This window comes from Brachypodium distachyon, chromosome 1, assembly GCF_000005505.3.
Source record: "Brachypodium distachyon strain Bd21 chromosome 1, Brachypodium_distachyon_v3.0, whole genome shotgun sequence".
NCBI lineage: Eukaryota > Viridiplantae > Streptophyta > Magnoliopsida > Poales > Poaceae > Brachypodium > Brachypodium distachyon.
The window spans coordinates 28,916,566-28,930,123 of record NC_016131.3 but is presented as its reverse complement, the minus strand read 5'-3'; the positions used below and the strand labels follow the sequence as shown (position 1 = coordinate 28,930,123).

Genomic DNA, 13,558 nt, shown 5'->3' with positions numbered 1-13,558 from the left:
TCAAACCCGGGTATAGATCATTGGCGTGCACTAGAAAATATATTGCGCTATCTAAAAGGTACGATGAGTTATGGAATACATTATTCAGGGCATCCAGCTGTGCTTGAGGGATATTGTGATTCGAACTGGATCTCTGAAGCAGATAATCTCTACGCCACAACCAGATATGCCTTCATACTTGGTGGTGGTGTAGTATCATGGAGATCTTGCAAACAGATCATATTGATGAGGTCAACGATGGAAGCAGAGCTTGCTGCTTTAGATACATCCACCTTTGAGGCAGAGTGGCTGAGAGATCTTTTGATGGACTTGCCGGTGGTTGAAAAACCAGTGTCGGCTATTCTGATGAACTGTGATAATCAAACGGTTATTACTAAAGTAAACAGTTCAAAGGATAAAGCGAAGTCATCAAAACACATGAGGAGACGTGTACAGTCTGTAAGGAAATTGAAAAACTCCGGAGTGATAACTGTTACATATATTCAAACAGAGAAAAACCTGACAGATCCCTTTACCGAGGGACTATCACGTATGTGATAGAGAATGCATCGAGGGAGATGGGGTTGAGACCCATGAATGTTGTGCCATAGTGGTAACCCAACCTATGTGATCGGAGATCCCGTGAAATAGGATCTGGGAAGAACGAAGCTATCGGTATAACAGAGGAGAGTATGTTATAACCCTCTCTATGTGAAGATGTGCGACTCTCAAATTGTTGTAAAGCAGGTTGGCGACATGCCTTAATGTGTCCATTGCGGTTATGCGTAGCGAAAGATGCTGTCCTACAGAGTATTCTTGAAAGAACACACCTATATGAGTCCGACTGTCTAACGTCGCAGTCTATGAGATTTGGGTGATCTCTAATAACTCATGAAGAGACCACAGAGTACGACGCATATGCTCCACCCGCTGGGTAGACTTCTGATAGCCCAGTACTGGTTGACTTTGAGTGAAATCTATTTCACGCCAGCTTGCAATTCAAGGCTTAGTCCATTGTGAGTGTGGATGGATGTAACTTAAAGTTCTAGACAGAAGTTAAACTTAACCGTCTCTGCTGAAACACTAGTATATAAACAAGTAGCGAGAACAGGTAAATCTCTAAATGGGTATTTGAGATCTGGTGGGGGATTGTTAGAATTTGAGTTGTGGGCCTGATCAGCCCAAACCCAATTTTAATAAATTCTGAAAAATCTAAGGCTCATTCATGAAGTGGGATGAGGAAAGTGGGAATGGGAATAGTCACACCTTGCTAGTTTAGAATGAGTGGGACCAACATATAACGGATGTTACTTCTCACCTATTGAGCAAGGGAAATCCCCACGCGCGCTCCACCTCCTCCGCTCGCCTCGCCTCGCCTCGTCACGACGTGCGCGCCACTTTTCGTGGATCGATTTCGAGTTTGAGCCGTGCCGTGTCGTGCGGGGCCGGGCCGGGTCCGTGCGGGGCCGGGCTTCTTATCTTTTTGTCACGCGCGCGAGGTATTTTTGGAATCTGTTACGGGCGCTTGCAGATTTTGTGGTGTCCGTTCAGGTTTCCTAAACCGAACCGACCTATAACTGCGTGACTATATATACAGCCGTCCCGTCCCTCCGATCGGTACGCAACACAACCGCGTTAGGGTTTCGCCTGTCTCTCGCTTTTGTGCCGTCGTCGTAGTCTACTCCACCCCGAGCGCCGGCGTGCATCAGTGATCGGGAGAGCAGGTCTCCGAAACCTTTCGCCTTTGCGATCCTGTATGGGAGAGGGCGAATAAGGTTTTTGGGAAGGGCTCCGCGCGACTGCTCGTTTCTTTCACCCCGGGTCGTCTACCGTCCAAGTCGGGCGGTGGTACGTGCCGCCGTCTTCGTCGCCAGAAACGTCGTCAAGTCAACTCGATTGTCATCACGGCTTCTTCATCTTCATCTTCATCTTCATCGAAACAGTACGTAATCCGTGATCCGATCTACTGTTTAGTTATGATCTGCGAGATTATACTATTGTTGATTGTGCTGTTGAATACTTCTGGTATATTCGAGATCGTCATGATCTATATTATGAAATTAATCATTAATTTGTTATTCTTGAAATTGTTTTAATTTTTCAACAGATATGCTGATTCTTTCTTGCGCTAAAATCCCTGGTCGGCAGAACTCGACTAGATTAGATTAGATTAGATGCTTCTGTCGTTGTCACTTCCCGTAAAATGCTTAGCCATGCATATGACCAAATAGTGCCATACACGTATGTGTACAACCATTACCCAAATCTCATGCCACACAATACTATACATTAGCATGTACGTACTCGCTAGATAATGCACATACACGAGCAACGATCTATTCGATGTAAACATACGAGGAAAGCGGGTTCAACGGAAATACGTTTTCCACAAAGGAAGACGCTTCCTACTGCCCGGCAGCGCGGCCATCGGTCATCCGGAGCAACAGAACCACCGTCCGCCGCCGCTCCTCCGGCCTTCGTGCAAGATCATCCCCGCCGGACGGTTCGGCCGGACTTTCACCAGTCTCTGGGCTGCCAACACAAACACAATCATATACATATGTAGCTTGAAATTAATGAGGAAGCCGAGAATTTGTACAAGTCTATGATCGAGATTCATAGTGCTTGCCTAGCTCGTAGAAGAGCTCGCTGATGTGGTGCGCCGTCTTGGCCGACGTCTCCACGAAGAAGAGGCCGTTCCGTTCCGCGTACTCCAACGCCTCCTGCGCACCATGCATTGACCTCAGATGTGCCATTGGGGTTCTGAATATATTTTTTTTTTCTGCAGAGCCGACATTTTGGAGACATGTATGTGTGCCTACCTGCGTCCGGATCTGCCTCTTCTCTTCCAAATCGACCTTGTTGCCCACTAACGCCATCACCAAATGTGGGTTCCCTGTTTGGACACGTACAAAATTGTAAGCACTCAACATGCTGATAATTTTCTAACAGCAGCAGAGAAATTATGAAGATGTGCAGTTTTTTTGCATATATGGATTGATACCTTGTCTCTGAAGCTCGTCTATCCACTTCTTTGCTCGAATGTACGAATCCTGACACGCCCATGCAAAAAAAAAATCGACGAAATTAACGAACACGAAGATTATAACGCCATTCGAAACAAAAGGGCTTGGTTAACGTCGTCAGGGACAAAATTTCTTAGTTAACACAAAGTCATAGGGTGCAACTAGATGCTTTAGTTTACAGCGTCAGAGACAAAACTGCTTTCAACACAAAACCAAGTTCTAGAAATAAAAGTCTGGCCACTACACATTCAAAGAAAAGATGAGTAATCGATTCAGGTTCAGTACAAAAGAGGCATGTCTTATCTTTCACTTCTTGTCTCTTACTTAGATTATCTCTAGTTAGAAGTTTGTTATTACTCAAAAGCCACACAAACATATGAACCTGTAGATTTATGTTGTGCTGCAATATAACGATATGTGGGCTTTAGTTATCATGGATCTGGTTTATAAGCAAACAATAGCCTGCTACACATCATCCGACTTCATTCGTCAGGTTGGTACCTAAAATTCTAACCAATGCAATTGGGGATGTTTTGGATCAATATAATTTCTGGCCACACGACTAATTTTTGTGTATTTTATTACCAGGCTCAGGAAATAGTTCTAGATTTAAAGAATCTCCTCTTGGCAGCAGTCAAACAATATCCAAAACCTTGTTGTTTCTCTGTTAAAGAAGAAACAGTCTTCTCGCATACCTCGTTGATAAAGGGTGTCGCTATACCTCATTTTAACATCTTCAGAGTTGAGACATGTATACGACAAGTAGTGATACCTCGTTGATAAAGGGTGTCGCTATATCTTTTTTTGAGGTTTGTCGTTATTAATTTGTCTGATTTTTAACCAAAATGTTTAAATATAAGTTGACGCGTCATACCCGTTGGATTAGTACATAGACTATTTTTCTAAAACACAAATCACCTTTTATCGGAAAAATTAATATACTAGTCATCTGGACATACAATCCACACTAATCGAATTATCGTGCTCACCGTGCTGGTGATGTCGTAGACGACGACGGCTGCGGCGGCGCCGCGGTAGTACATGGGCGCGAGGCTGTGGTAGCGCTCCTGGCCGGCGGTGTCCCAGATGTCGAACCGCACGGTGTCCTCCTCCCCTCCGGCGCCACCGCTCCGCACGGCCAGCGCCTGCGAGAAGAAGGCCGCCCCGATCGTCGACTCCTGCAAAAGTGCAAACCAGCAGATTTAATTACGACCAAGCTTTCCGTTGAGATCGATCGATCAAGAGAGCTAGTTACGCAAGGTGCAGCATATATGCGTGCCTGGCAATCGTAGTAGAGCCCCTTGGCGAAGCGGACCACGATGCTGGTCTTCCCGGCTCCCAGGTCTCCCAGAAGCACCTGCATATACATGCGAATTCGGTTGATTTCGCCATGGAAAACATGTGAAAATGCTAGCGAATTAAGCTGCGCGTACGTGGGCGACGTACCCACCAGCTTGGCCTGGATCACGTTGCTCGGACCCATCGATCTAGCTTGCCGAGGTCGGTCGTCGATTGGAAGGCTGGCCGTACGTACGTCCGTTCGATTCTGGGTTGAGCGCGAGTCCAGAGGAAAGAGACGGAAAATGTTAATTTTCACTTGCCGTTCGTGCACGATTACGGCGAATCGAAAGACCGGTAGTTGTAAACTCCGGCCACGCCAAAGCATCGTCTATCAAACTGGTAGGTTCGGCTTCTGAACGTTAGGTACCCCTACAAAACCTGTGCATGCAGCGTGCGGGAAGGGGACCTTTTTTTTCGTTCTGTTTTTTGATCGTGTACGTTAACGTGGGCAGGCCTGGGCCGTAAATCGGTATTGGGACTCATCTATACGGTGCATCGTGAAGGTTGAAGCTTCTAGATGCTCGTAGGTTGCAGTTATGGGAGCTGCTTTGAATTTAAATACCAAACCATCAAAATTTAGGCCCCGTTTGGATTAAAGGATTTTCACAGGAAAAGAATACTGCTGGAAATTTTCTTATGGCGCCCTTTGAATTGTAGGATTCGTTTCTGTAATTCCTATAAGAATGCTTCCTTTCCTCTCTCTCAAAAAAAAGGAATGCTTCTTTTCCTTCATGTTTTGGGTGATTGCAAACATTTGCTCAAACATCTCGCTTCCTTTGAGAAGTCCAATGCAACATGTGTCTTTACCTCTCCTCTTTTCTCTCTCTTAAAGTTCATGTGTTTCGGGTTCATATAGGAATCCATCAGACATGACATCCAATTCCTCCAATTTTCGTTCGGGTACTGACCGCTAGGTACTCCTACAAACCAGTGCAGGGTACAACTTGCGCGAAGGGGCCCTTTTTTCGTTCCTTTTTTAGTCTCGCCTGGGCAATTTTTTGCGGGGCAGGGCGTGCTGTTTTGAATTTATAAATAGGGTGTGGTTATATCTAAGTTGGCTTATTTTAAGCAAATTGCTTAAATCTAAGTTGACGAACCAGAGACCATTGGATTAGTATCTATATCTCATTTTGCATTTCTTTTTTTATCATTTATTTCGAATCTTAAATCACAAATCATATCCAACGGCTGAGAAATCAACTTATCTCTAACTAAAAATCATTAGATATAGCAAAACCTTCATAAATACTGGAGCTTAAAACTGTAGACGGACTTTCCCGATGACAATGACGGCAATGTAACATCCGGCCATCATTTAGGATGTGTTTGGTTGCCGGATGGGTTTGAGCCGTTCAATTTTTTGTGTGCTTGGAAGGCGAGCAGGTCTAAGTGGATGACTCATGCATGGATCGATTTTTACCTTGAAATTTTGAACGTTCCGCTCGCCAAAATCGGCCGAACCATGCGGCTCCCAAAAATCTCCATCTAGCAATATGTGGATGGTACAATTCTCTTTCTAGAACATGATCTCAAAAAGGCCAAGAATGTGAAGCTTATGTTGTGCATCTTCTAGCAAATGTGCGTGCTCAATCAATTTTCACAGGAGCGAGATTTTCTATCTGGTTGCGAGGCCAGCTCGTTTTTATTTTGGTATCTAAAGGTGCGAAATAAATTTTGTAGGTGAGTTTTTGTTCGGGGAAGATGGAAGAGAGTTAACGAGCATTTTGAGAAAAAAGCTCAGTCGGAAAGGAAAAACATTTATCTTACGAGGATCGATCGGTCCTGATAAACACTCTGTTTTTGGACGACATCTGGACACCACGTCACCGAAGCAGCATCCGTGTGTTTTATGCTTTCATTTTGCGAGACACTCATTGGATCTGTAGAGGTTTTACGAGTAGCATTTGTCGGGGGCTGAAAGCACTTCACTTCTTTTCCGTGCAGAAAACGTTTGGACTCCATGTTCGTAGTACAGCCGAGTGCCAATTGGCAACCAAAAATCGTGACCGGGGCAGGTGCTTGCATGCGCGTGCTGGGCCCGGGGCCCACCTACCCAGCAGGAGGAGCGCCGGCTTGTGTCACCCGTGCAGGCGTGCATGCAGCTGCCATGATTTCGACTTTCCGAGCATTCATTCCTCCCTCGGCTCACCGTCGCCAACTCGCCATCATCTCAAGGTTCTGAGGCGAGCGATCCCAGCAACGGAGAAAGGCCGGCTCGTGACCCCACTCGTTCGCCAGGGCCAGTGCCCAGTGGTCATCGTCCAGACCTTTGGGCACCACACGAGCCGAGCCAGGGAAGCCGCGCCAAACCAACGTCCTTGTCCGGAAGCCTGACACCAGCCGTGGGACGTATCGCCGTTTTTCGTCGGTCGCATCCACTCTCTTCCGAGTTGAGAATAGCGTGGTGACACTTGGTGCGCCCACCAGCTAGCTCTCTTCCGAGTCGCGTGTCTGCAAACTTCCGAGTCCCGGTCCCGTTGTGTCATCGATGGAGCTGGAAGCAGCTTCTTCTTATTCTCGGAACAGCTAATTAGACTCTCGTGATCCTTCATGGACACGGTCACGGACGACGACGACGAGGGGCTGCGAAGCGGAGTGAACGCCCGGCGTCTCGTCTATCGGCCCCGTGACACGTGAAACCGCGCCTGCTAATTAATCACTTTGGTTATCCCACGCGCAAGCGAGCACTAAACAATTGCAGAGCGTATATTAGAGTGTTCTAATAAAGCCGTTATAACAAACAAAAAAAGTGTACTGGAAAAGCTGTCTGCTTACCGTAAACATAATTGCACTGACACGGTTAGTTTCTTAATACTACGACCTGGAACAGAGATTCCATTGTGCAGAGGAACATGTTGGAATGTCGCCACAGTTGACCTACGCGTTATTATGGGGGCTTAGCTCTGCTTGTTGCTCCACGTGGCTCTCCCGAAGAAATGTGACGGGGTATCATTCGAAAAAAAAAGTGTAAATACTTTTAATCCCTCGTTCTAATTAATTGTCGGGTCGATCTAAAAATTAATTGTCGCAACTTTGTCGAGATACGTATGTATCCGTACGTGTTTCAGTGGGTAAATAATTGCCACAATTAGTTTGGATTGTATAATTTTTTTTGCCGGTCTCGAGCCTAGTCGTGGAACAAGTTTTCCTTATTTCTTATGAGAGGTTCAAAACAAGTTTGTTTATTGCTAGTAATTTTGGGTCAAGTCCAGAGGCGGATCCAGGACCGAGGCTGCAGAGCCGGTCCAGTCCATCATTGTCTAGGTGTATTTACCTGGTTTGCAAGGCTAAAACATGATAAATATGCTTAATCAGCCCCCCTCCACACAATTTGCAAAGGATTAGTCCTTTAATCTAATTTCTAGATCCGTCACTGGTCAAGTCCATAAGCAAACTTAACCCAGATTCAGATTCACTAGGTGTGTAACAATTAATCCTATTCTTGCTGGATTATATTATACTCCCAGCTTCCTAGATGTGTTTTAGTATACAGTTACTGTAAGAGTATTAAATAATCTCTTACAGTTTGTTAGGATTCTGAGCTTCGATGGAATTTTGTCCTCTCATGGAAACAAAATTCAGATTTTTTATAAATATGACTTTCTTTTTCCTCAAATAAAGGATCGCTAGATCCTGGGAGCGAAAAGCCATTTACGGCTCATGGCTCCTTTCTACGTATTTTGCTAAGCTTCCTTAGAAACCTGGGACGTACCCCACGTGTCAGCCCTTAAACTTCCACTGTAGTATTTTCATAATAAATTTAAAATTTGATACAAAACTGTTACTAGGTTCAAATGATTTCGGTGTAACTATGGATTTTATCAAGATGTTTCCTTTCATTCTTTTGATTAATGCATATTATTTAGTTATTAATAAAAATGCAGAACATTTTCTAGTATAGTTTAAAGTGCATGTATTTCATTCATTCATTTATTTATTAACAAAATTTAGACCATTTCTAGTAGTTCAAATGCACTAGCTCGCGAAGAAAAGAGGGGGGATTTTTTTTGCAACGGGCTTCAAAATTCGAAATCCGGTTTGCTACTTTTTCGCCGCGAGCTTTCTCGCGTGGTTTGTTACGGCTCCACTCTCCTTCCAATCTCCGCCCTCGTTCTCCCATCAGACGGCCGGCAACAGCCGGAACCCCCCCGAGACGCCACCTGGCGTTCTCTCCCCCTTCCTCCTCCTGCAAGGCTGCAACGAACAGCTTGCACCAGTTTTCCGTTCAGCCCACCACCTCCACCTCCAATTCCTCTAACCGCATCCACCGCATCTGCTGCTTGTGCTTCTCTGCCCCTCCCACTCGGACCCTTGGAGATGCCTTGGGCGGCTTCGCCTGCTGGTTGAAAAGCAGGGGAGGCGAGAGGAAGGGAGGAGAGGGCCGGGAGGGGAGCGGAGTGGAGAGGGGGAGGAAGATGTTTAACTCCAAGTTCTACAACAAGTGGTAGGAGATTGACTGCTTCCTCTCTGTTTAGTTGTTACTAGTTTCGTTGGGGTTTGTCGGGGTCGAGCTTGGTTGAGTTCTTGAGGCCAGGCGTTTTCTTTCTTTCCCTTCTCTTTTCGAGTCCAATCCGGTTTCTTGAGACGCTGTTCCGTTGCCTGGTTCTCGAATCGCGCGACTCCAATCCGCGAGGCGTAATGTTGGGTAGTTTTCGCCGGAGCATTCTTGGTCCGGGGGGTTTCTTGCGTCGTGCTTCCGAAGTTTTTGGGTTTATTCTACTTGTCGCCGCATTTGGTGGTTGTTTTCTTGGGGCTGGGTGCGGATTTGATTTCTCTATTTTCTTCAGCAAAAAAGAATTTGAGTAGCGTCGAATTTGGTTTATTCTTGGTGATTCGGTTGCGTTTTTTCGCTATTGACCGCGTAAGGATTTGAATGGGTAAGGTTAACCTATTTCCGGGTTCTTGAACAATGTATGCAGTAAGCATGCGTTCAAATGCATCCGGACGCGGCTGGTCCTGATACGGCGGAAGAAGCAGGCCATGATCCGGTTCATGAAGAAGGACATAGCCGACCTACTCGCCAATGGCCACGACACACACGCCTTTGGACGGGTACGTTTACCTAGCTAGCCCTCTAGCACGAATGATTTTGGCTTGAAGCCGAATTGGAGAAATGTTACATCCGTTTTCCCCTTCCTGCATCGAAATTTTGCCCTACTTGCAAGTATTTACTGATTGGTGATCTAATTCTAGTCAATTATTAGTAGAGGGAAATTGGTGAGTGACGAACTGACAACCACTGATTACTATTTTGTTTCATGTTTCTACTTCTCTCCCTGTAATGCAGATGGACGGGCTAATTATTGAGATGAACCATTCTTGTTGTTATGATATGATTGAGGAGTGCTGTGATCTCATTGGAAAACAACTCAACAGCCTTCAGAAACAAAGGTATCTTCAGTTGTCTAATTTGTTTTCGATAAAGGAAGAGAATATAATTTAGTCTGAACAAAACACATTCGTAGTTGGATGTTTGGTTGGTGAATATAGTACTCCCTCCGTTCCTAAATACTTGTCGCTGTTTTAGTGCAAGTTTCCACTAAAACAGCGACAAGTATTTAGGAACGGAGGGAGTATTTCCCAATTAACAATTATTAGTATCCCTTGCTTAGGGATAAAATCAGCATGGCAGCAGAGTGGAAATGTATCATATTAGGCGTACATATACCTATGACATCGTTCAGTCTTATTTGCAAAAAAAAGACATCGTTCAGTCTAGTTTTATATAAAAAAGCGTGAATCTTCAGTTAATGAATATAACCATTCTTGGTATCTGAAGAGTGTAAACAGATGGGAATTTTCATTATCTTGATGGTGCAATGGATCACACTATTTGAACTTTTTTTTGCATCGACAGGGATTGCCCCCAGGAAACCAGGGAGGCAGTGTCAACTCTAATTTTTGCCGCTGCTCGGTTTCCAGATTTGCCTGAACTGTATGACCTTAGGCATATATTCACAGAAAGATATGGCAATTTTCTCGAGCCCTTTGTTAACCTTGAGGTGTGTGATGCGCCACTAATTTGTTTTCTGAAATGGATGTGCCACTACTTATTGTCATTGAATTACTTCATAGTGTTATACTTAACCTGATTAGTAATCTTGTACCTACAGTTTGTTCGGAAACTTGACAGTGAATCATTCATAAAAGAGGAGAAGTTTGAACTAATGCAAAGTATTGCTGAAGAATCCTCAGTTTCTTTTGATACCAAGGCATTGGAAATCAAGTTATGGGCCGCAGCGGAATCTAAAGATGTATGTAAAGATGACTGCTGAAATCTTGATTTGTTTTCTTTAAATATAAAGCACATACTCCCTCTGATCCATAAAAAGTGTCGCCCACTTAGTACTAGTACAAAATGGACGACACTTTTTATGGATCGGAGCTAGTACATGTTTTGTTAACTTGCCGTTATGGATGCTGTTTTCAGGTTCTTATTGGAAGTGCCTCATTGAAACAGGTTGAACTGGCAGTACCTTTTCCCAATAAGCAGAAGGATAGTGAAGCTCCACTCGAAAGAAAATCTGAAGCTACAGCTTTAGGCCAAAAGCAGAATCTGGAAGAATTGAAGCCAATAGATGTCCAGGCTGCTTGGGCTGTTGCTATTGGTGTTGGTCGATTAAATGATAATAATTCTGGAAAAGCGCATTCTGATAAATCTGATGGTATGGAACATTTGGAGAAATCAGTATCTCCTTTGGTCACTAAAAGAGGGGATACTCAAAAAGATCATATAAAACCTGACTGCAAGGACTATTATGAGAAATCAGTTTCTCCTTTGGACATGAAAATGGGGAACATGCCAAAAGAAGATCAGAAATTGAAGAAAATAGATTCTCGCCCTTCCGAAAAGGAGCTGATGGAAGCTGTAGAGCTAGATATCAATGGCCTGCCGAAGCAAGGATCTGATTCAGTGAATTTTCCTGAGGCAGAAAGCAATAATAAGATAGCTCCACCAATTGCCAAGCCAAAAGAAACTAAGAAAGAACATGGTGTCGAAAAAGAGAATGATAGGGGACTTGGTTACCGTCACCGATCACAAGTGCCTGGCCGTCCTGATCATAATGGGAGACACACAAACTTAGGGTTAAAAGCTCTTGGCCTACAGAATCAGGGACCTAGTTCACTGAATCCTTCAATTGGTAAGATTACAAACAGGCCACCTCCTTATGCCAAGGTGAATGGAGCGAAGGGCAAGAATTGTGATGGGAAAGAAGAGAGCAATGGTTTCTTGCATGGTAGACCACAACACTTGGCAGATCCAGGACGCACGGAGCAAGATGGACATCGAGCCCCAGATACAGCATCTAACATGCAGCCACCTTATGTTAAACCTGTCTCAGTTAGAAGGAAGAAACTACCAGAACCTGTTAATGTTTATGGTGAGGCACCTAAAGATGAGAACGTCACAAGCCGAACAACCAGCAGTCACAGAAGGCAGTCAAGCAAGCACAAGGGTGCTAGTGATGGCTGTGACCAGAAGGATGGTGTTGGTAATGACAGGAATGTTGAGAGAACTCCTAGTGGTCGACCAAGTCCCCCAGGCAGGAGAAATGATGCTTTGTACAACAACGACCATGATGGATCCATGCAGCGGCCTCGAGCAGGCCAAGATGAGACTGCTATTTATTTTGGTAATCTCTTACCTCGGTCTGCAAACGGGCATCGTCGACTTAACAGCAGGAACACTGATGTGTGTGATGGAGATCTTGATGAGGAAGAAAGAATGATGGACAAGCTTCTGATTCACTACAGCAAAAAGGGTTTAGACATGGATGAAACTAAAACAAGAACAGAAACTGCTAACGGCCATGGAACACAAACACAGTGCCAGCAAAACGGCTCCATGCACCCTCCAGGAAGAGCAGTCTCGCTACCGCCAGGAACAGTCAGCACGGACGAAGCTGCAAAGGTTCCCGCTCGATCTACCTCGCTGCGGCCGGAGTGTCCTCGGAGCGTGCACGTGCACCCAAGAATGCCGGACTTCGAAGAATTGGCTGCCCGGGTCACTGCTCTGAGGAATGCCTGAGGAGGAGGCTCAAAGATTGTCTTTGCATTGTATACAACACGTTCAAGAATTGGACTTTTCTGACGGTTTGTTCGTTGCAAGTCACAACCTCTCTGGATTCTGAGAGATTGAACAGATATGTGCATGTGTTATCCTTTAATTTCTTTTTGCAAACATTGGTATATCCTTGCAGCTTTCGGTTTGCACTGGTCGTGCTTGTCTAGATAGGGAATTGGTACAGAGATTACACAGGATTAGAGTGATAGGGTTACGGTTTGTTATTTCATTCAATCGATAGCATTTGTTTAATTCATACATTGTAATTCCAGAATTTTCAATTTCTCCATGTACTAGTTCTGAAAACGCTGATTTACGTGTAAATGGTGTTGATGAAGCCACATAGATTTTCTTCAATCTTGCTTCTCCAACTAGGCATGAGTCTATCACGGTTTCAAATTGCAGTTTCAGAGATATTTTGGGCCACGAAAATCACTGAAATTTCTGGAGTTTTGGGTATTTCTGTTTTCAATTCAATCAAATTAGTTGCACTAAATAAGTGAAGTACCCACACATGAATTTGACTAGCCAACCAAATTTTTAGTTTTACCAAATGGTTGACTTTGGCTGGAATCCGAAATACTCCAATCCATCGTAATCAAGGTTGTTCCTATCGTGTGTAACAAGAGGATCGTCGACTCAACTTCTGGTTGATGGTTCCTTCTGCATTTATTATGTTCAGATTGTTTCCGTCATCATCACGATCAACCTTGATAAAAGAAAACGACAGATTTAGCTGGACGGTGAGACTCGAGACCGCCAAAACCGGCGGCGGCCACTGGTAATCACTACAATCACTGCAATAGACTTTCTAGCTCAACGAAAAGGATCCAAAGTCACAATGCAAATATTATTACACGATCGGCATTGTCCGGTCGCCTAAAGCTAGCTAACCAGCTAGAGGAGCTAGCTAGCTTAGCACAGGCACCTCATGAAGGCGACGACGAGGCGCGCGATGACGGAGGAGCCGCCGCCGGCTTCGTCGTCGTCGTCCCTGACGAGCCGCTCCAGCGCCCGGTTTCTCGGGAGCGCGCCGGCCCTGTGCAGCGCCGTGGCCACCGTGGCCGCCGCCGCCGGCCGGCCCGCCACGCTCGCCGTGAACCGCGCCGCCTGCCTCAGGAACAACGGCAGCAGAGCCTGCACACAC

At 45.1% G+C, this 13,558-nt stretch overlaps 2 protein-coding genes across 3 annotated transcripts; one reads left to right on the top strand and one right to left on the bottom strand.

The window, feature by feature from the left end:
* Positions 1 to 2,165: 2,165 nt before the first annotated feature.
* Positions 2,166 to 4,550, bottom strand: LOC100833016 (ras-related protein RHN1). Its single transcript, XM_024457562.1, has 7 exons — positions 4,456 to 4,550; positions 4,285 to 4,362; positions 3,995 to 4,183; positions 2,984 to 3,032; positions 2,802 to 2,875; positions 2,609 to 2,702; positions 2,166 to 2,511 (listed from the first exon to the last, which is right to left on the bottom strand). The coding sequence occupies exons 1-7, from the start codon at positions 4,486 to 4,488 to the stop codon at positions 2,411 to 2,413; spliced, it is 618 nt and encodes a 205-aa protein (XP_024313330.1). The 5' UTR covers positions 4,489 to 4,550; the 3' UTR covers positions 2,166 to 2,410.
* A 3,960-nt stretch (positions 4,551 to 8,510) lies between these two features.
* LOC100832711 lies at positions 8,511 to 12,768 on the top strand. 2 transcript variants are annotated; one of them, XM_024456581.1, is made up of 6 exons: positions 8,511 to 8,790; positions 9,266 to 9,398; positions 9,634 to 9,737; positions 10,204 to 10,348; positions 10,460 to 10,600; positions 10,807 to 12,768. In XM_024456581.1, the coding sequence occupies exons 1-6, from the start codon at positions 8,762 to 8,764 to the stop codon at positions 12,373 to 12,375; spliced, it is 2,121 nt and encodes a 706-aa protein (XP_024312349.1). In that variant the 5' UTR covers positions 8,511 to 8,761; the 3' UTR covers positions 12,376 to 12,768. The 2 variants fall into 2 exon arrangements, with proteins under 2 accessions (XP_024312349.1, XP_010227377.1); XM_010229075.3 differs by having other exon boundaries at positions 8,512 to 8,790; positions 10,777 to 12,768.
* Positions 12,769 to 13,558: the final 790 nt, after the last annotated feature.